This window comes from Cuculus canorus, chromosome 1 (assembly GCF_017976375.1).
Source record: "Cuculus canorus isolate bCucCan1 chromosome 1, bCucCan1.pri, whole genome shotgun sequence".
NCBI lineage: Eukaryota > Metazoa > Chordata > Aves > Cuculiformes > Cuculidae > Cuculus > Cuculus canorus.
The window spans coordinates 124,877,471-124,901,464 of NC_071401.1; the positions used below are offsets into that span (position 1 = coordinate 124,877,471).

The 23,994-nt window shown below is 38.1% G+C and overlaps 1 protein-coding gene across 1 annotated transcript in view; it reads right to left on the reverse strand.

Moving 5' to 3' along the window:
• MAN1A2 (mannosidase alpha class 1A member 2) overlaps positions 1–23,994 on the reverse strand; it is a 127,693-nt gene that overhangs the window by 98,689 nt on the left and 5,010 nt on the right. The window contains exon 2 of the mRNA XM_009556830.2: positions 178–433. Within this exon, the coding sequence (XP_009555125.2) occupies positions 178–433 (256 nt within the window). The remainder of the gene's footprint in view (positions 1–177; positions 434–23,994) is intronic.

Sequence of the window (23,994 nt, forward strand, 5' to 3'; positions counted from 1 at the left end):
GAAAATATTCAATAATGCTGATGTTCATCAATACTTGATGTGTACTTACAGCTTATTAAAAACAATTGTAGTCCTGTTGTTCTGTTCTTTTTAATATAAATCATAACAGCAACTAAATACTACACAAAAAACTGCTGTCAGATACAATAACGGGTAGGACTACATCATCATCTTTACCTCTTTAATTTTGTTCCTCTTCTCTCGAATATCCGGGTCTTCTGGTTCTCCACTGTTTATCCCTATAAGATTTGGTAAAGGAACAGGAGGCAGTGGCTTGCTGTCTTTCTTTTTCAACTCTTGTACTACTTTGTTCTTTTCTGTCTGTATCTCAGCTTGAATCTCATCACGTGATTTCTTCAATTTCTCCTTAGCCTCTTCCAGAGCCTTTTCATGATCTGCTCGGATCTTATTTCTCAGACGTTCCTCTTCTTCTCTAGAAACACAAATGCCAGTCAGCATCTCATTAGCAAAACCACACTGCTTATAAACAAAGTGCAGCTTCAAAATAGAGTAGACCAACTTGGATGTGGCTTCTAAGTAATTCTAATGTTTCAGAAATATTCACAAAATTATGTTAGCGCATAATCCTACACTATTTTTGCCATGAACCCCAAAAGAGCAGCACATACATCAGCAACACTATTGTAGATAAATGTATCACAGGAAGTTTTTAAATTACCTCTCAGCACCTTTACTTATTTACTCAAGAATTTAGAGAGGAAAAGCCCTACATCCTGTACTTGAACTACAGGATATATGCAGAGGCACATCTAGTAATCATTCAGTTTTAAGAAAAAAGTCAGAAGAGCTCTTCTTTGCCTTCTGCACAATACATTGCACACAATTCCTCAAGATCTGAAGTAATCACTACAAAAAAAAATAAAAATCACAGCCACGCCTTTTATTACAATGAGGCGTGAGCTGCAAAAGCTGCAAACCCTACCACAGCATCTTGTTTCTTGAATTCAGAACTCATTGTTTGAACTAGTACAGTCCATAAACCTCACAAGTTAAATGCAGAGTTAATTATAAGGCCACTTAGGAATGTAAGAGCTTTTAGTAAAGCATGATTTTGAAACTCATTGTCAACAAAACCAACATCTTGGTTCTAAGCATAATCACCCACCACGACCTTTAATGATCACACAAAATGAAGAGTGCTGTTTTAAAGCCTGGGTTAAACAAGAGGTTATTAGAATAACAGACAAAAACGGCCCATTCCAGTCCTCAAATATTTCAAGGCATCAGAAATATACACAGACTTCCGATGTAACACGACTTTTTCAATGTTCCTTAAATCCATTTTTTCTCAATGACTAATGTAAGCCAAAACAGTTTTAAGGACTAAAAAGAAGCACTAGGTACAAAAAAAACCCCACAGTCCCTCCCTGTTTCTTCCCCAGGCAAAAGTTCCTCAAAGAGCAAGAAGCAGAAGACAGTGGATAACTGAAAGGAAAGAAGGCAAGGAGCAATTCCCGTAAGAAACATCAGCCTTGGACTAATTGCTTTTAGCAGGATCTGAGTCACTTGATCCATAACATGTCTTATCCAACATACTGAAAATGTACCATCGAAAAGAAGCATCCACCATTTGATATGTGAGAATTAGAATGGAAGAGTTCAGTTGGAAGGGACATAGAACTATCACCTAGTCCAACCGTAATTAAAAGCCAATATGAAGCATACAAAAAAATAAAACAAGATTGACAACTGTTAACCAGGCATTAACAAAAAGCAGGAATATATCTACATATTTATATTGGTATATTTTTCCTACAAAGCTTATTAAAAATATTTGACAAAGTCTATGACAAACCATAAGCACTTCCAGAGATTCAAACAACTTTTAACTAACTCTGGGGTGATGTGTTAGAAAATTTGGGCATATACACAGATCTTACGGAGCTTTCCAAGTAAATAGAACTCTCAGATCTAGATCATGTCATGTCTATTACAGAGCATTGCTTCACCTTTACAAAACAGGTCAAAGAATGCTTAAGGAGAACTGATATTGAGTCTAAATCCAATAAATCAAGATTTTAGTTCCAGAAATGCATAGTTCAAAACCCCAGTGCACTAGCCTTGACTGCTACCTCAGAAACAACCAGTACATTTTTAAGTTAAAACTTGTACATTGCTTTCCTCCAGTCTTTAGCTTGGCCTCAAAAGCTCAAATAGAGACTATTTTTAGGCACATATTTTATTTTCAATTTGACAAAGTCTGACATCCCTTGATGTCATCCAAAAAATAACTTCCCAGCTTACAGGTCAATGCACATAGCATGCAGGGGGAAAGCCATTGTACTATAGCACAAATGCTTTCAGCAAAATGCTTTGTTACACAAAGAGTGTTCTATTAGCCTTTACTTTTTCTTTTAAAGTACTACAAGGTTTGCATTAAAAAAAAAAAAAATAGTACCAAAAAGACAATGTAATGTTTTAGCAGACGCACTGACTGAAAGGCATTCAAACTGAAGTTCTTCAGCCAGTTTTCTCAACATGACCCACATCATAGCCGTATTTCTCCCAAACAACATAAAGTGAAGGATCAAGCTCCTCACTTTGAATATCAAATCCAAGTTCATTAACACCATTGAACAGTCACTGTCCCTCTCTCCCACAACTGCAGAGCAAAGAAAGAGAGTGGCAAAACAATCATCTCAAGAGAGAAAACACAAGTAATACCATTTAGGACAACTTACTCTGATCTGCTTATGTGGGAAAATAACTTTCTTGTACTCCTGTAAAATTTGCTCACATCCTATTGAAGCATCAATGTACACAATTCAGTAAAGAAAGCAGCCGAAAATTTCTGTCAACTGAAAGATTTGAAACCATAGATCTGTAGTCTTGAAAGTTTTTCCAAGGGTAGCAGAGGGCACTGTGTAAGATGCAGCTGGAGAGAGTGAGAATCAGGTCGTCAGAATGAGACATCATTCCCTGCAGTCATGTTCTCACCAAGAGACAGCACGCTGTACAGGAGCCAAAGAATGAGAAATAGGAAGTGTTACTGAACATTTAAGAATCAAAACACTTCAGTGTGGGGATGATTTATTTTGGAGGTACATTTCTCATTTTCAAAACTCAGTTTCTGGAGGCAACTGACAGCCTTCACCTTCTGGTATTTTGTTAATAGATAATGAAATTCTTTTTTGCAAAGGATCAACTATCACTGAAAAATCTAAATTTTTAGAAAAACAGGGTAACAATGTATCTCAGCCCTTAATAAAAAGATGTTCAAGATCTATCTACATTAAGCTAATCTGAAAGGGATGCTTTACAGTGACTGTACTTTATTCATCAATAGAAATGTTTTTTCCAAGACCTAAAGTTAACAAGCATGTCCCCAAATAAAAACCCCCTGTGTGAACAAGATTAATGATGTTCGAGTAGTTATAGTGAGTCTGACTCACTAAAATGAGTCAAGATCAAGCACCAAGAAGATTTTGCCTTTACCTTTACTCCCTTAAATTGTCAACCCCAAGTGCCACATACAACAGTAATAATAAAACCTCCATCACTCTACCAACTTCATCTATTTCTAGATTCAAACTGCATGAAACAGCCCTAAATTGGAAAACCAATTTTGAACTCACATCTGTTTACACTGCAGGAGCCACCACATAAACATACAAAAGCTGTTGATTTCTACAGCACTATAATCCAATTAGAGTCATTAAGGAGGCATGAATGACAACCTACTTGCCTTCAGCCACTCAGCAGAATACTTAAGTGTTTGAAGAAAATATATGGAGACTTAATAGAGAGAAAAATTCCTAGTGCTAACTGTATGATCAGCTCCAAGTCTTCCACAAAGTGACATTTTGAGACAAATATAGGAAAACAGTAAGATGAAGAGAAAGGTCAACAGGTATTTGAGGGAGTTTACAGGAGATAATACAAGAGTTTCTTCTGCAGACAGATATTCTCTATGCAATTACCAATGATGGACAGCATGAGCTACAAGAAATGTCATTTTCTATGTTTCAGATGAAGATACATTTTACAAAATATATTCAAGCATGTGAGCCTAATGGAAGAAATATTACACCCCTAGAATCTCATGGTTTTTTCTGAGTTCTTTATTAACAAGAACTAAATAAAAATACAGAATACAGTTAAAAGAAAGAGAAGATCGGGAATGTGAGAGCAGCTGACACCCTCCTGGGCCACACCTAAAGATCAACAATCTCCCCATCCAGCATAATAAAGTCTGCAACAGTTTAATGCCTGTAGACAGCACTACATTCAAATGCTCAGAATTAGAGAGACCTCAGAAAAGTTCAATCTAAAAATATAAGATTGGAAAGAATCCCAGCATAAACACACAATCCAAATCGTGTCAAACTGTTTCCCTATACAACTACCCATCCTACCCCCGCCCCGCTTGTAGGCAACATAAGCATTTTCTTAAAGTATAGAACATTTTGAGTAAATCTTAAAAAAACTTAACCAAAAGCTGCTGCTTCCTTTTAGAATAAGCTGTTGGAGTGACTAGTGTCTTAAGACAGAGGTTCAAGTACCATGAAACTACAGCAGTGGCTACTTTAAAACAAGTAATATTAAAAGAATCTGTGATTAGACTATTTTTGCCAGTAAGAACCATAAATAGACCTAATAATTTGCATCTGAAACTAGAAACAGGTGCAAGTTTTTCAAACAATCATCATAATTAACTATTGCAGTTGCTTATGTGGGAACACTGTACACACTCAGCATCTATGAGCTGTCTAAATGTCATTCAGAAAAGACCACAAATTATAACGCTCGATAACCGAATCACTAACTGAAATTTTATGTGCTTTAATTACACATGCAGCAGTGAGCCTTCTGAACTTAACAGCTACTAAAGCTTCACTTGCCAAGACATTGACTTTTAACATGGCCCTCCTATCTGCTGTGAAAAAACAGGCTCTTTAGAAACTGAACTGAAAAAAAAAAAACCAACCACACAAACAAAAAAACCCTTAAGATCAAAGATCAAAAAATGGAATAAGAATTAAAATGGAGTCAAGAAACCAGTAACTGTTCTCTCACACCAAAATCCAGAGCACTGGGTCACTATAGCAAAAATAAAACCAGTTTATTATCTTTTGGATTTGCAGCAGATGGATAGACAAGAAGTGTTAAAGCACATAATTATTTCTGTAAGTCTGTCATCCAGTAACCAATCCCTGTGTGGCAATTCTGAACTTTTACCCTTTTGTGAAGTTTATTACACAAACAGAGGTTACTTTCAGAGACAGTGAAATAAATGACAGACACTAATTTAAGAAAAAATTATATCTTTCGGAGTCAGTGCCTAAAAAATATTTCGTATGTTAACTACAAAAGTCGCTTTTCTCTCCAATCTTGCAGCATACGTCATTTTATAACATCCACACATATTACAACTCCAGCATGTTCTCCTAATAGATGGAGAATATACATTCACAACACAAGGGTGGTGAAGTTAAATTTCTTGAGTGGTTTCTTTTAGACAACGGTTACAGTAGAATTTATTTCTAGCAAGTCGTTATATTTGCAAATGACATGAGTACTGCTCCTCAAACACAAGCAACATGAGACAGTCCTTATTCAAGTCCTCTTACCCCTCTCCATCCAGTTTCAGAATTTTTCTCTTGCTTTCACACCTCTCCTGGACTTTTTTATGTTCCTATTTCCTGTGTTCCTTTACTACTATAGGTACCAACTTAGGCTCCATTAGTTTTCCTTCCTTGGTCTTCTACAAAAGCATGGCTGCCATTCTGAACTCGAGTCCTCCTCACTTTCATCATTCAACTTCTTTGGACCACGCTACAGAGAGGAGAGAATTAATCCACTGACACAGACACTCTCCTTTAGTCCTAAATACTCACTCTTAAATTCTGCATATACCTCCCTCCTCCAAACAAAACTGACTTCCACTGTTGTGCAATACGTGATGTCCTAATTGACCTCTTCTGCAGTCAAATCTTAGACTTAGCATCTGGGCCTTCAGACACCTTCACTGCTGCTCTCAAAAACTCTCATCTCTGTGATGGAAGCACAGATTTCAGATCTGCTCTGTGGTCTAAATAAAATCTGTCTCTGACATTTCTTTGTAGAAGGCTGTGTGTCACCTTCAAGCCAACCAAACTGTAACTTAACTTTTAATCTCCTTCCCATATCTTTAGATCAGCAGTGGAAACCTCTCAGTTGCCCAGACTGCCAGGATCTGGGCATTCCTCCCATTTCCTAAAACTTGACTACACCTAAATTTTTCTGCTTAGTTTCCATGAATTTTAAATGTAGTCTTTCTTAACCCACACTCCTAGAAGCCCTCAGAGCTTCTGTTAGGAAGACAATCCAATTAGCTATTTATGTCCTTACAATGTTTTTCTGTATTTTTTCTTCCTGCACAAACTGTAATTCATAATATGCATTTTTCTAGGCAAAAGAGAAAGGCAACTTCTAGATGTTGGATATGTTAAATTCTGATTTCTGTCCGAAGTGATCACTGAATGCTTCTGCTGCTAATTACTCCTGTATCTGTTTCTATTCAATTGTTCCCCTTTGTCTTGTAATTTAGGGCCTCTGGAAGCAACTCCGGAATGAGGACAAGCAAGACACTCGGAGAATATGTTTAGAAAGAATTTCAAAAACACAGATTGAATGCGCACATAGAACTTGCACAAGAGAGTTGAAGCGCATCCCTTACACACGAAGAGCAAGCCCCCTGAAAAACTGAAAGTCAAAAAAATTCCTTAGTATTGTTAGGTATCTTTTATAATCTTTTGGAACATAGCCAGATTCTTCAGAAGGTAATACACCCAATTAAATATTTCATTAGTAAATTGCATTAAGATACAAGACATCTCTTGTTTTCTTTCACAATGAAAACAAAAAGCACACAACATACCTTCCAGTTAAGAACAAAACAGTACAAATTTCACTACCAAACGTAGAACATGTATAAATTTGCAACAAAAAAAAAAGAAAAGACATGCAGGGCAAGGAGTCATCCTTTAGAGATTATTCGCTTCCTGTGTTATAAATGTTAACATGAACAGAAGCAGAAACATTTATCCTGAGATTCTGTCAAATGCTGTGACGATTAGCAAAGGCATTTGTTCCTCACCTCTATCTACAGCAGCCATCCATGTAATACCATACATAAACTTGAAAAGGAGGACAGTGCCAAGCTCAAGTCACTGTCCTTCTTGCAACCTGAAAGCACTGTCATAGCTGGCACAGTCAGGTTAAGTTAGGGCCACTAAGCTGGTAAAGGGTGTGGAAAACAAGTGTTATGAGGAGCTGCTGAGGGAACTGGGTCTGTTTAGCCTGGAGAAAAGAAGGCTGCGGGGAGACTTTATCACTCTATACAAGTGCCTGAAAGAGGTTTTAGCAAGGTGGGTGATGGTCTCTTCTCCCAAGTAACAAATGATAGGACAAGAGGATAGAAGGAAATGGCCTCAAGTTGCACCAGGAGAAGTTCAAATTGGACATTAGGGAAAATTTATTTACTGAAAGAGTGGTGAAGCATTGGAACAGGCTGCCCAGCGAAGGGGTGGAGTCTCGATCCCTGGAGGTGTTCAAAAAAACATGTAGACATGGCACTTCCAAGACAGAGTTTAATAGGCACAGTGGTGTTTGGCTAACGGTCAGACTTCACGATCTTAGAGGTCTTAGAGGTCTTTTCCAACTTTAATGATTCTATGATTCTATTCTATGATTCCAGTGAAGAAAGCATACATGTTTTCTACAAAACACTCCAACACCTGCATTCATATTAGCTGCCAGGCATTTGTTAGTACTAAGAAGGGTTGCTACAGACTGCATAAGCATTTTAAAGCTTACAACAAATGGCTGAGTTTTGCTCTTACATTATCTGCTGAAACAGATTTTCAGGAGAATCAGATCAACTATTTCAGGAAAAAACATGATAATTCTTTTTTAAGACTACAATAACAATGAATGCAACTCCCATTAGTAAAGAGCAAATAAAAATATAAATTGACATGTTTAATTGACATTGTATAAACTGACATGACAAAATATAAACACTTGATATGTTTTCAACTACCTATAAGCAAGCTCATTCAGTTTTTAGTGTCTTAATGTCATTCAGGTACGAAAATGTTTTGTTAGGAAAAGCAAAAGATGCAAAAGTTCAACAATATAGAGCTGTAGTGATTGAAAACTATCAGACATAACTCATTTAGATCCTTTCTACTTGTATGATGTAAAAGGGAATACAATTAGATTTGCCTCAAGGCACTAATATATAATCAAAAGCAGGTATTATTTCAGAATTTTTGCCAATTAGAAATTTCATTTAAAAGCTGCAGCTAATCACTTTTGTGCAGCATATAAAGCTACTGCAGAACAAGGTCTTAAATCTGATTGTCAAAGCATTTATGATGCTAATATAGAGGGAATAAAATGATTTTGTTCTTCAGGAATAAATCCTTCTTTTAAAAAAGGATGGTGAAAACCCTACATCTTACTAAAAATCTAAGAAGTTCAGGATCTCTTCATGTTTTATCAAGAAACCTGAACGAGAATAATACTGCTAGATGTCCTGTGTTAAAGGATTTTAAATAGTTCCCTGTCTCCCAGAACTATGCTGAAGCATCAGCTATTCCTTTCCAATTAGTACCACAATGAGGCAGAGGTTTGGGGTTTTTTTTTAAGTAATAATGAAGGAAGAACTTTACAAAAAGTAGGAGTTAAAAATACGTGTAAGGCTAAAGGAATAAGAAATGAGTACTAAGAGAATTGAGTAAGATAAAAAGTTCGAAATGAGTAAGATGGTACGAATGAACATCTGGAAATGGAGACTTTACTTTGATGTGAGATTCAAACAGCACCCAAAACCAATAGAATAATTTTAATTCAAAATTAGAGAAGCCTACTAAAATTAATGTCAAATCATGGAATTTTCTACTACAAACCACTTAGGGTTGCTGGTAACATTACTGCTCTACAAGTTTAGATGCATATATAGCCACTTATTTACTGTCTACTCACCACAGACAAGTCTAAGTATGGACAAACATCTTGCATACTGTATTATTTATTGATATATAAGATAGTTTGATCATGACAGAACAATACATAGCTGCTCCTGTGACACTGAGAAAGCAATGAACTGGGTTCTCATGAAAAAGCAATGTGTCATCTCTGCTTCCTTTTAAAGGGAGCATCTTTACTAATGAGGGTGTTTACATCCCACTGATGATGATGACACAGACTAGATACTGAAGCACATGCACAAACAGAAATAAAAGGAACCAGAGCACTCCCATTACACATCATCAATCTCTCACATATTATTTCTTGTCCACTCTACTATTAGTGCCAAAAATTAAGTTTCCAATGGGAAAGAAAAAACCACAGAGACAAGCCTAGCAACTTCCAGCATTCAGGAAGGAAGGCAAGAATGGTGCATTCTATGTTTTGGCATACGTCACAACAGTTGCTACAGAGTTTGAGGCTCTACTGTATCTTCCATAACACTAAAATCTTTTCTCTTGGAGGTCATCATGCTACAATCTTCATTAAAATTTCTTTATTCTATATGAACTTAAATATTCATAAACACTCATTTTTCAAAACGATGAAACCAAATCTGTTTCAGTAGCAATATTTTTCCCAGGAAAATCACAGTCTTATTTAAGTTGCCCATTATTAATTAGAATCCTAAAATTAGCCAGAGTTAGATGGTCAATTTCAGATTAAAAAATAGATTCAAACACCTAAAAACCAAGATTACTGGTTTCTGCTACACCTTAATTTTCACCCTTTCAAACACATCAAGAGCCACATTAGTGCAGAGTAGTTTCTACACTAAACATTTTAACATTCTCTGGAAAGAAGAGTTTTGGGTTTTTTTCAAAAGTAAAATTCTAATTTTCTTTAGGCAAAAAAATTATATAAATCACCGATCCTTTTTTGCGCAACACCAGCAACTGTTTCAGTACATGCTCTACAGAAGCCATCTTCAGCACTACAGTAATGACTTGCTACTCCTTCATTCTCTGTACTAGCTACATTGTGCCAAGACAGGATGCTAGATTCAAAACCTTAGATTTGCACAGGAATGGTGGGATGACATAGGACAGAAATGAGAACAAAGCAACAACAAAGGAATTCTGATCATATATGTGCATTACACACAGCACCATTGCTCTCTCTTCTTTCCTGATCTCCTTTGCCCTCAGTCACAAACCACCACCACCACCACCCCCCCCCTTCCCCCAAACACACACACGATGCTCCTAGAGTGAAAAAAGTCCCTGGAGGCACTCAGAAAATCTTAAGGAGTGATTGAAAGGGTCCAAATAGCCTCCAAAAACTGAACAAGTTTTGCATTGGAGCCTTAGCTAGCTGAGAAATTCCTTTTCAGCTAGCTGAGAAATTCCTTTTCCTTCTGCCACTGGTAAAGAAGAGATACAGAAACAGCAATATACAAGAAAACATTTAAGGTAAAGAAAATCTAGATTTCACCTGTTTACTTTCACAACACACAGTTTGAAAACCTTCCTCTAGCAGATGTCACTTACTGACATCACTGTGTAAAAATGTGACAGAGAAAGTTGCATTAATTCCTTGCAATGGAAAGTGCTAAATATAAACATATTAAATGCTTAATATACCAGGATAGCCTCACTCTCCACATGTGGTAGGACGGATGATGCCTCTGTGACATTCCACATTAAAATTATAAGCTTGTTCTAAAATGAAAGAATAAAAGGGGACATACTTTAAAAGAATTTTGCAAAAATTAACACCAAAAAATGATACTAAATGTATGAGTCCAGGAAGAACAACAGTAGAAAGACGAGAACTCCTGGTCTACTCTTATTTTGAAAAAAAAAAAAAAGTCAAGTAAATTATAAATTAGAACAAGAAACCTTTTCACACAACACAGTTAACAAGCAAATACTCCCATTAACCCACTTTATATAATCGACTTGCTTTTATTTTGTAAGAACAGAGCTTGAAAGTTTTATTTAGTTTGAAATAACAATGAGGAATAGAGTTAAACATCAACTGCGTGCAGTACTATTTAGCTTGAAGTAAACAAACTTGGGACACTAGAAGAGAATAAAATAGAGTGCCAAAAGACATTTGCTGTATAGAAGTGTTTGGGGGTAGCAGGATGTTTTCAAGGAAACTACATAACAGCAATCACTAAAAATTACGACAATTGTTTTAGCATCCTAATGACTCAAAATGGTAAGACTAAATAGAGCTTTACACCCATAAGAAACTCCACCATATAAGCTAACACAGAGGATGACAGCCTCCTGCTATCAATTACTATGTAGGTCAACCACAGAGGAAGAGGAAAATATCTTGACAAGGTTTCACACATATCAGCTTGCAGCAGTAAGAGATGCTCCAGCTACAGTTTCACATTATATTGAAGCTGATTAATACCTGGCTACTGCCAAGTGAAAGGTCCCACTCAACCTTGCACCAGCTCTGGCACTTGTCAGCAGCTGGTAAACTGACTGAAGGTCTTAACACAGTAGACAATCTGCAGGCTTGGTAGAGCTCTGCTGGGTACGTTTGTTTTGCGTTTTTTTTTACATGGAGTCAGTTCCCTGAATTAGCCCACAGTGGGGTCAGATGACAGCCAAAGCTAACACAGGTAAAGAAGCAGGAACAACCTTCCCTCTACGGATGAGTCCAGACAGCTTTCCCTTAACCGAGCCTGCCAGAGACCAATGTGCAAATTGTAGCTTTAAGGTGACAAGTATTATAAGAAATGAAAACCATAGAGCTCTGAGGCAGTCAAAGCCAACAGTGGTAAGGCAAGAATCTCCTGGAAACTGCAGACAATTGGATAAAAATCATGGTGAGATAAACTGACAGGACAATCCACACATCTAAAGCAGAGATCACCAATGTAAGAACAAATCATGGTAGGTTACACTTTAGGCAGTGCTTCTGACAAGCTCCAAGAGGAGCCATCTGCAGACCCAGCTTCCAGTCAGAGGGGAGATGACACTGCCTTTACCATATGAACAAGGCAGAGAAGTCCACCTGTGTGGACTGGTAAGAGAATATCCCTGGATGAGTAAGAGTTGCCTACCATCTGCATGGGTGTCCTATCCTGATCACCAGCCAGATCATGCACAAGAAAACAGCTTCTCTGGTGTTGCTGCAGTGAGTCAACAGTGGCTGGAAAATTAGTGGTTCTGTAGAAACAACTCAACTAGCATGAAAAGGATGCTTCTATGTCTACACACGCTGTTGATTTATTAGGCTAAAGATTGCCTGTGTATGACTGCAGCATTAAGAACATGAATAACACTAATAGTTGCAATACTGGTTTATAACATATATTGTAATTTCATATTCCTTGTGTTGGTCACCATCTCTGTGAAAATCATTCTTTTACGTTTCAGAGCTTTAGTTACACTACAAAAACAAGTTCCCTTACTCCTTATGCCAGTACTCAGGAGACCAGGCAACAAGCCAGCCAGCCTGTGGTGAGCTGAGCTAGCAGAAAAATCACAGATCATTTCAGGCCAAATCAGGTCTCCTAACTGGCTGACAGCCCAAACACTGCTGTTGAGGCAAAGATATAGGCAAGATTAAATGGCTAGGGACACAACAGTGCAGGATATGAGCTTTAAGTGTATAGTCCTGCATGTTCAGGGATGCTAAATCAGAGCCAAGTTATAAGGAGCCTGTTTTCTACCCACAAACTCACGTGGCCATTAGCAGCAGTCATTCCCTCCCCTACCATCACCTCTATCCCCTCACTCCACGATATGGCTTTCCCTCCTCTAGATTATTCCAATGATACTGCTTCCTCCACCAAGAGTCACTTCCTATCATCCCAGATTTTATTTATGCCTTATTGAGCACCAGCTTCCAAAGAAGGAAATTAATTGCTCCTCCTTATCACAACCAAGGCCCTCTGCTAGCCCTGGCTCAATTTACCCCACCAGGTTCCTGTTCCTAATCAGGTATTTCCTTCCCTTTTACAACCCTCCACACAGGAGAAACTGATAATTATATTAATTGAAGCAATGTCCTCTTCCTGATGGTTGTGTTCAAATATAAAATATGTTGACAGCAAAAATACACATAAAGAGAGAAGGGCTACTGCAAAGTTAAAGCAGCAAACAGAGTATAATGTAGAAGCAGAGATGGCAAACTTTCATGTAAGCAGATGGTACAAGACTTCTCTGCATGGGAAACCCTCTGGCAGGTCCTACAGAGTTCTAAGGAAGTGACTACCCTCACACAGATGTTCTGTCAGCAAAAGCTGCCACAGATCCATAATGCTATTTTACTCACCCAGCCAGAGTTGCTTTGCATATCCCAGAAGCAATAGTACTTTAAATATCCTATTGGAAGTTCATACATACTGCTCAGATTCATCTTCCTCCTCTACTTATAACTGTTACCATTTAGCTATGTGATAAATTGGTACCTGCATATCAATGCATTTAAAATAAAAACAGAAGTCAACATGCACAGTGCTATAAGCCATGCACTAAGATGTTGTATGGCAAAGAGCTTGAAGAGGAAAACGAGGTGGAAAATCCTAGGATCTGCCACATGAGACTGATACGGTCTCTTTATTACAGGGGAACCACATTACTAGGGGTGAGCAGCTTAGTCCAAAGACAGGTCTATAGAAACTTCTCTTGACTTGCTCCTCTCACTACCAAGAAACAGTTACACAGAATCGTCCTGGCTAATACAGCATCAGTGCCAGTCAACTAGCCTTGCTGTGGCACAGGAGCAGCATTTGATCTGTCTGAACGGCACAGATCAGCTCCTGGTACCACAGGATCATACCAGTCACCACCACTCCCTTCTCTCTATGTGGCAGCAGTTTAAAGTATAGTCCTGCTTCACAGAAACTGGAAGAATTACGGGGCAACAACAGGAAGAAAAAAAAAGAATGTGAACTCAGTCTCAGAATACCAATAACTTTCAGAAGGCATTTTGTGACATGTCATGAGACATGTCCCAGACAGGACAGGAGCTGCAGACAATGTTAAAGCACAGTCCTTACTTTCAAGGGCAAAACCCAAGCATATATAGCACTTACATCGTGATTCAGAAGGATTTCATGTATGAGGATGCAGACTGCAGCGTGGATATACTTTTAACAGTAATATAGAATTAATTAAAATAAAAATACCTCAGTCTATATTCTTCTGCGATGCAGGATGTCTGGGAACAGTTAGAAGGAAAGAACAGCAAAGCCTTATACTTCTCTAGCTGACAAATAAGCCAAAACAGTAACTAAAGACATAGCAACAAAATACCTGGAAATAATGATGTACGGTCTAATCTGCACTGTTCCACAGAGCAAAACTGTATCTCATTACTCCCAAAGTTCTTTAATCTTGTCAATAAGGCAGAGGATGAAAGACAACTGTGTGACAAATTATTTAGCCTTCCAGCTGCTTTTAGTAAGTTTCCATATTAAAATAATCCACCTTGCTAATAAACTATACAATTTTGATTCAAGAAACAGATAATTGGGTGTTAGAGATTTTTTCCTTTTTAAGAAGACCAGAAAAGCAACACGGGATCAGCAACTCCCCACCCAAAAAAATATAACAAAGCAAGGCTCACACTACTCGGTACATGAATATGTAAAGAAGGATTGTGCACACCAGAAGACAATACAGGCCCTATCACAAAATCACAGAAAGTTTGAGGTACCTCTGGAGGTCATCTGGTCCAACTCCCCTGCTCAAGTAGGGTTCCCTAAAGCCAGCTGCCCAGGACCAAAGAATCATAAAATGTTTTGGGTTGGAAGGTCACCTTAAAGGTCATCCAGTTCCAACCCCCCTGCCATGGGCAGAGATGCTTTCCACTGGACCAGGTTGCTCAAAGCCTCATCCAGCTTGGCCTCGAATATCTCCAGGGATGGGGCAGCCTGGGCCAGAGCCTCACCACTCTCACAGGAAAACATTTCTTCCTAAGATCTAATCTAAACCTCCCCTCTTTCAACTTAAAACTGTTCCCCCTTGTCCTATCCCGGCACTCCCTGTTACAGGGCCCCTCCCCAGCTTTCCTGTAGCTTCCTTTAAGTACCGGAAAGCTGCTATAAGGTCTACCCAGAGCCTTCTCTTCTCCAGGCTGAAAAAGCCCAACTCTCTCAGCCTGTCTTCACACAGGAGGTGCTCCTGCCTTTGGATCATCCTTGCGGCCCCGCTCTAGACATGCTCTAACAGTGCCATGACCATGTCCAGATGGCTTCGAAGTATTTTCAAGGATGTAGATATCAACAACATAAATTATGTAGTGGAGTTTCCTCATATATAAGCAAACTGCAGAGAACACGAGTGATAAGCTTCACTCGGAAAAAGACAGCTTCACTTGGAAAGAGACAGCTTCACAATTGCAATTCCTTCTCAACTTGAGTACATAATTGTTGCTAACAGCCAACTAGGTTAGTAAAATCCAGCACATAGTCTAAGGAATGACTGATCTATAAACAATGCAAAGATGTTAGCATCACGATGGTAAATGCAACAGAATGCAAAAACACTATAAAAGAGGAAACTGTGATGTGTTAAGTACTCTTACACATTACAATTAAGTCAGCTAAAGATGACTTAGCGTTCTTTGGGAACTGCTAAGCAGATCTTTGTTCATATACATCTACAATAAAAATATTGTCAGGATCTAAGAAGGGAAACAAAATACAGCAAACAAGCAATGTTTCAGTAGTACATACATCTATAACCATTACAGCAGTACATCTAGCATATACATCTAGAACTATGAAGGATGTTTTTCATAAACCTATGATCAAATTAGCAGATTAAACTGAAGCAATGAAATGTTGCTTAACACTTAACAGTGCAGTTTTGAGTAACAGTGAAATACTTTCATATTAAAATGTTTTACAGACTGCACATACAGGCTTTTAGATGTACCCAACAACACACGAGTTCAATACAAACTACTCTTGACACGACCAACACAGAAAATAGAGGAGTACTGTAGCAAAGAACATGCATCTAAAAGACAGAAGAGATGGGGATATAAAATGCCACAGCAATTAGATCACTGAATTGTCTTCATCATTGCAATCACCTCTAATTTTTTTGATAGCTTTATAAACAATACACAGTACGCACTTATCTTCCTCCATTAATTCTGGGTAATACAATCATATACACATTCAGCAGACAGTTAAATTTCTTCCTTCTCCTCCTCTCCTCCAAAATACATAGTCAACTTTCAAAACTACCAACAACAAAATACAGTTCATGGACCATTGCAGTCATATGTTTGATTCCTCCAAGATTAAATTAAAATCCATTTAATTCACTCAAATGATTATGGTGACTTCCTTACCTTTTATTTTCCTAACAAATACAGTATCATCTACAGTTAAGAAAGGGATGACTCAAACAGGATAACATTGTTGATTTGACTAATAGAAGCCCTGGAACTAGAGAACACACAACTCTTTCCTTTACCGACTGTAAGCAACAAAGGCTTACATTATATTGAGAATTTCAGACTCAACAGTTTCAAAGGTACTGGTCCAGAATAAACAAGCACGCAGTCCCAAGATCACCAAAGCAAGAGATTCAATTCTTTAGGACCCAAAGTCCAGGATGAGCTCAGGCTCAGCTTTACCAAAACCAGTTACATTATGAGAAAACACTCTCAGGTCTATAAGCCACAAAAGGTAAGAGAGTGAAACTGCTGAGACACTAACTTAATTCAGGAGAAAAATATTGGTTCAAAAAGGCATAAAATCTGAGAAAAAAAGAGAAGTTGGAATATGTTGATATGGCAAGATCAAGAATCAGCCCACTCCAAGAATCAAAGGAGGCTGATACTTTCTTACCTGACATCTTCCAGGCCAGCAGGAACTCACTGAGCTGGTAAGCACCTTAAACCTCAGTAAACAGCCCAACTGGCTAGGCTTTCAGCACAAGCTTGATGAACCTCTGTGTATGCTAGAAGAAGCTGAACATGCACTCACAGCAATTTTACAGACAGAAACTCTATTTCTGAAGATCAGTGCTGTAGCAAAAGGTCATATCCTTGCATGCACTATTGTGCATGGACGTTAATATTAGTTAGAAGTTCTTTCCAGCCTTAAAGTAAAGATGCTGCAAAATCAAGCACTGACTAGGAAATGTACGCTTAATTCCCTCTCCTATAAATACTGTCACCTTCAGTCATTATCATTCTGGATTCCAGAAAGAAGGGATGGGAGAAAAAATAAAGAACACAAAACATGGTATTTAAGGTGACTGTCAAAGCTTAACACAGCTTCCCTTCTCCAGGATTTCTTCAGCTTCAGAGAGGCTTTTATTTACTTGCTTCTCTTGCTTCTCAAGGAGTTTAATGCTCAGTCATTCCTAATGCGTTAAAAGATGAGTCACTTGTCACCACAACACGTTTCAGGACAACACCTAGCCTCTGTGGGAGAAAGGTTGGGGCAAAGATTATTTGTGATTTGAAAACCAGCTCAAAGGAACATCAGCATAAAGGTTGGGGCAAAGATTATTTGTGATTTGAAAACCAGCTCAAAGGAACATCCAGCATAAAGGAACATCAGAAAAACTTCTGTGTTACACTTCCATCCAATTCTTCCTTCTCTTCCCTCCTAGCTTTCCCATCTCCACACAACAGAGAAGATGGTGATGCTGATTTAGGTATCTCTGACTACACAAGCATTGGACAGCACTTACCACCTTCACAGTCCTGTTTTATTTCAATTCTTGAGCACTGAACCAAAAACAGTAGGGTCAAATTGCTAAAAATAAGTAATTGATTCTATAAAAGGGAGACATAGAGCAGAAACTGAAAATAAAATACAAACCCAAAACCTGCCTGCCACAAATGTTTTTGAACAGTCTGATGTAAATATAAGGCTTTCTAAGTCTCAAAAGGCATGCTATTTTAAGCATTATTGAATCCACCTGAAAGCTAGTGAGGCAAGGTTATAGCTGATGCAGTTAAAGCAATTTTCCAAGGCAGCTTAGAAGAGCTCTACTTGCAGTCTGCACGGGTTCCAGAATTTTTTCTTATTAACAGAAGTAGACAGAAAAATGAAATTTGTTCAGTATCAAATTCAAGGAATATTTTAAATTTTTATGCTTCCACATATTTTCTAATTACTAGAATACTAAATAATATCACATAGTTTGCTTTTTTCTAAAAATTCCATACTATGAATGCATGAAGGCTCAAACTAAACTTGCAAGGGAACCGAAGAACACCCAAAAATTAAGCATATCACTTTGAAGTTTGGAGTGGTTGTTGTTTATTTTTTACTGTATGAAAGGAATATCCATAGATATTTCCTTGGGGTTTTCACTTGTAAACACAAAGTACACTTTAAAATTTCCCAGGATAACCACCAGTGAATTCTAGAGCACAAAATATTTTAAATGAAGTTACACACCTTAATGGACTAAATCGCAATCTTCAGCTGGGCACTGATCAGGTGACTTGTGTCAGTATCTGAACCTCCCAGACCACGTAAAGGTGCATTTTCTTTGCAATACCTTAAGTTTCTCCTGCAAGTGCTCCTGCAGGTTACATTACCACTCGAAACGTCACATATTTCATTGAGCATAATGATTCAGGCACCTTGCCAAATTGACATGAATATGTCAAGTCCCATTTTTCTTTGTAATAGCAGTGGACTGGACGATCCAGTCCCACTGTAGTATGATGGCCAAATGCTATTCTGAAAAAATTATATCTGAAGAGGGGAGAGGGGATGTCAAGCAAACGACTATGCATAACTGCAATGGCATATCCATCTGAATAAAACTAGGGCTCAAGTGATTTATAGAAACTAAAATAAACATATCAAGACTACAGATGTATAAAAACCAGAGCAAACCAAGGACCTGGGGTTCACATGTAGCGTTAGTAACACAATCTCATAAGATTCTGTTGTTTCACAAACACACACAAGAACAAATTCACCATTAAGCATCTGACTTTGAGTTAATAAACTTCTCCCATCATCTGCTCTGGCCAACAAGCAGCTATCAAATGCTGCAATGCCAACAGAGGACCAGGTAAAAGCCAGTCAGAAAGATTCCAGGTTCTCTTCCATCATTGGTTTGTTGCTATTGTTGTTGACATCAAGTAAAACCAAGAATGATGGGGTGATGAGAGTATATTTGGGTTTGGGTAGGGTTTTTTGGTGGGAATTGGTGTTTCGTTTTTATGTAGAGCTACCTTTGGTTACTAACAAAACTTTGAATCATTACCAATCACTCTATTCACTAACATCACTACAAGCAAAAGCTGAACCAAGTTCATAAGGGAACAAGTTCTTCACAAAAAATTCCAGCAGAATATCACTCAACTCATTAGCCATTGTTTCAAAAGGTTTCATGTGCAAGTACTGAAATGACAGCAGTGACAACTAATTATCCACTTCGCTGAGCAGTTTATAGATATCACATACACAGATACATAGGTATCTTTGCATAGGTATCAGATCCTCAATATGAGGAAGTTCCCAGACATGATATCAAACCCAAAAGACCTCTCAGTTATCAAGGTGGCAGTAACTGCAACGCCATTAAATACCCCTTTCATCATCCGGAATGTGAATTAGTAATTCATTTCATATTGAAATAGGCATAAGAGTCATACTCTATCAACTTTTCACTGCACCGATCTGGATCAACTTAACAAGTGTAACAATTAGTACAACTAAGACCCAACTTGACTATTTTGAAGTACCTAAATCAGTATATTTCTAACAGTTGAGAGTAACAACAATCAGTTAAAATAACGTGCAAGATATATGGATAAAACTGAAGTTAAATATTTAATTCTTAGCACAACTTCTCATTTGTTTTAATTCTTCCTATTTACAGGAAAAAAAAAGCTGTTTCATAGACCCATTAATACTTTAATTGCTATGGAGTCTAGTATTTCTAGAAAGAATTACTCACGAAACTAGAAATATTAATTCCTTGAGTACCCCTTGTATCATTACAACTCCATGATGCAGAGGAGCCCACTTATCCCTCCGCAGTATTGTCTTCTCCAGAATGCTATGCATTCAAGAATTCAATACATGTGTTACTTAATGTGGAGAACACTTTCCACTCAAACATAAGCCAATGACAGCAGAACAGATGCCTTTAGGAAACTAAGGATGTGTGATTACAGCACTGGGAAAACAGACACATGCTTACATCATCTGCAATTATTCAGTTTAGAATTAAACAGTCTTCAGTGCTTCCAAGATTAAGCTGATTAAGTGATTTAAAAGGTCACTAGAAACATGATTCTTAGTCAAATTAGTTCACACTATCATTTTTTTCAGGACTGAATTTTCTCTTTTGTTGGGAAGAAAAAAGGGCAGGAGTAGGGGAGAATACTGTATCTTATCCAGGAAAACAACTCCTCTAAGAAGCATCTTTCCTACTACTTTTGCCATCGCAAACAAGACCGGAGAGTAGCAGGGGTTTTTTCAAGTTTTGTTTTTAATGAAATGAAGTTTGCTCTATGCTTTAAAGTAATGAAAACAAGCGGGAAATTTACGGTCCAGAAAGTCAACTCTAGAGGCAGGATATTCAGAGCAAGAACATGGCAGACATGATCTTCCCCTTCCCACTGAAGGATTTAAGGGTAATATGCTGCTTCAACAGATGAGATGTTTTTCTTACCCTTTGCAAGCACATTGAGTTTGATCCAATAAAAGGCAAAATAGATTAGTTTGATTTACCACCGACGGTCATCTGCTCATAAGTGGCCTGACTGTACACTTCAGCATTTAAAACATGTCAGCAGGTCCTGGAGAAGAATGACAACAAATCACTGAGAGGGAGCAACTACAGATGCAGGTTGCCTGTGCAAACTGCAAATGCATTGCTGGCCTATAAACAGTGCTAAACCTCAGCCAAGATGAACGACATCTTGAAAAGCTCTTCCAAGTTGCTACCAGCACACATGAAATGTGAAAATTAACATCTCTGCATGCTGGTGTTAATAGACATAACGTAATCTCATTTAAGAGCTCTTAAATCTTTATACAGCACAAAAATACTTTCATCGTATGGCATCCCTTAAAGCTGTAATTTTGCCCATGCCATACTGATCAGATTACATAATACTAAGCCAAATGAAAACCTCAAACTTGCTCTCTCCAATAGAATCATACAAAACAGCAACCTGCCTATTGCAAGCCTCAATGTCAGCACTACAGCAAAGAGGCAAAGATGCATTTACAAAATCCTCTGGTGGCTTAAGAGGTGGCCAACAAGTAAGAAAGCACTCAACACATTAATGAAAATAATGCTGAATACCTACGCACAGTCATCAAGTTCAAGGCTTTGCATCATAAGAATATTTTTAAAAAAATGAAGGCAAGGAGGCAGAATCATAAATACGATTCAAGATTTGGGCAAATAAATCCTGTGAGGATGCAAACCCTGTAAGGAGCAGAACTAACATAGCCTCATATTTATTACATAAATTGCCTTTTGCTTCCTGCCTCAATGTTTCCTACCCTCTCTATTGGCATCTCACAAAAATCGCTTTTCCCTGCCACAGCATTGATTTCCAACTACCCTTCTCCAGCGACTGGTGAAGCACAGAGGACACTGCTGTAGCTGGTTCACAGTTACAGTTGTGCAGACCAACTAGCAGCAGCAGACCAAGTATCACAAAATACTCTTGGGCACATAGCTGTGATTCCTCCTTCAGCACTGTCCCTAATTAAGGTCTTTCTCCTTACCCAGCAGTCAGATAAGACACAAAACCATACTTATTTGGACACACCAACCTTTGCTGCTGATAGATATAAGGAAGAAAGAGAGATGTGAAAACAGAACAAGGTCAGCGAGTGCTACAGGTAAGCATACAGCAAAGCCACGTAAACTTTTATTTGCTTAAGAGGCAAAGCTAAAGATACTTTAAAAAAGCAGTTTCCAGCTTAGCAAACATGGTTAATAAGTAACCTGTAACATATCTTATCAATTATTTTATTTTTTTGTTTTAGAAAAACTTCATTGTACTTGGTTGATACTCAAAAAAACAAGAATGGAAGTTACCTGGAAAAATTCTCACCTATTTTTTACATCTTCAAATACTAAATAATACAGAACCAACAGATCTATATCTGTACAGGACACCAGATCAGACAACAATATAAAGACAATAGTAATCAAAAGCCTACAAGTTTTATGAGCAAACACGTACTATAAGAATTTAGCAGTTCTCAAAGCTTTTCCCAGTATTGTCCCCCTTTATGAATAAGTGTATTCACCCTCAATGTACTAAGACAATAAGTAAAACCTAGTTCTTGATTTTGAAGACAAATAGCAGAAGTCCTATTGATCAAATAAGAGGTGAATAACTACACTATAAATGCAGGTAGTCTGGAAAAGTTACAATCATACAGGACATTTAGAGCCCTCAGACTTTTTATTTCAAGGTTTAGGGCAGCAGGGTACTTATTCTTCCCCTTTCTTGGCTTTACTACCTTGTTGGCCTGTTGAAAGCTCCTCTCCTCACAAACCGTTAACTTGCAACAGAACTCTGAATTTTAGTAATAGGCTGATTCTCTAGTTACTGAATTAAGACAGATGACAGCACTTACTTGAGCGTGCAACTGGAAATGAAGGGAAAAGAACATATCCAAACACATGCCCTCAAGTTCCAACTTTGTTAGCCTGAATTTGTTAGCTACTTTGTTCTGCTGTGAGAGACAGCCACATAGCCATCATACCAGACTTTTCTCAACACTGAGAGCTGCTATAATGAACGTGCAGGGCAGTGATATAAAAGCACTGCCTATGTTTTGGACTTTATGGGCTTCTTTGGAAAGGATGTAAAAAAAGAAAAGGCATTACAAAATTTTACCTCTTTGCTCATCTTCAGTCTCAGTTTAACTGTTACAAAACCATGTATGCATACAACACATGATGTCATCAAACTTGTAATCAGTTTTATGTACATTTGTTGTAACAAAGCAAAAACCCATACCTCTGAACTAGCTGAGTAGGATCGAGATACTTGTATTTACCACAGGAAACTGAGAGGATCAGGAGACAGGAGAACTCTCATCCTGCAATACGTCCACAACTAGCTATGCTGCTTACTACTGCCGACACTGCCACAATCATCGAGCAACCCACATTTATGCTGCAAGTTCTTCTGCGATTTTAATCCACAGAACTCCAAGTGAACTAAAGTGCTACTGCCTCCCACCCACTAGCTGGCCCACATCCAGCCAGCAGACTTTCTGCCGTTTTCCCACGCCTGATGGTTTTCTAGCATGTAGATCATGCATAAAACCAACAAGTTAAAACTTCTTTTAAAAGAAACGGAAAGGAAAAAAAATAGAGAACACCAGCTTTTGACTCCTCTCTTTCATAACACAGCAAATACTTTGACAAACTAGAGTAGAGCAAGATAACTTGAAGAAAGCAGCACTCTGCATATCATGGAGGCTGTTCAGCAGATGAGGGGAAGGGGGGAGGACATCTAGACAGATGGTCTAGAATTTGCATTTTGTAATTCAAAGATGAAAGCACTTCTCTGCCTACAACACAACGCGCTAATTCCAGCAGAACCTTAGAAACAGTGCAAGAGGGTACCTCTCCAACAGTCCAGTACAACTTCAGCAGAAATTCAAATTGAGTTTAAGAGTATAATCTGAGAACTCCAGAAGAAGTCAAGAAAAACCAAACTCATAAATCTTCAAGTACCAGCATCACTGGTCAAGCCACTTCTCAGAATGGAGTCCAGAATAGAGAATGGCACATGGCTACTAAAACCTCCAACTGAGAAGTCTCCAGATAAAAAAATGTAGTAGCTTCAACAGTTGAAGACTGACACCAGACAGTTTTGACTTCTCAGCCCTAGACGAATGTTTCTGACCCCTGCCTTAGAACATACTCCTGTCCTCTTCAGCTCCATAGGAGTCCCCATGAGGACCTGTATCTCTCATGTGTTGCAATCTAAAAAGCTCTGGCTTCTAGATCAAGCACCTCACGTTAAGCTCAGTACCACACTTCAGAGAGACTGTGGAGT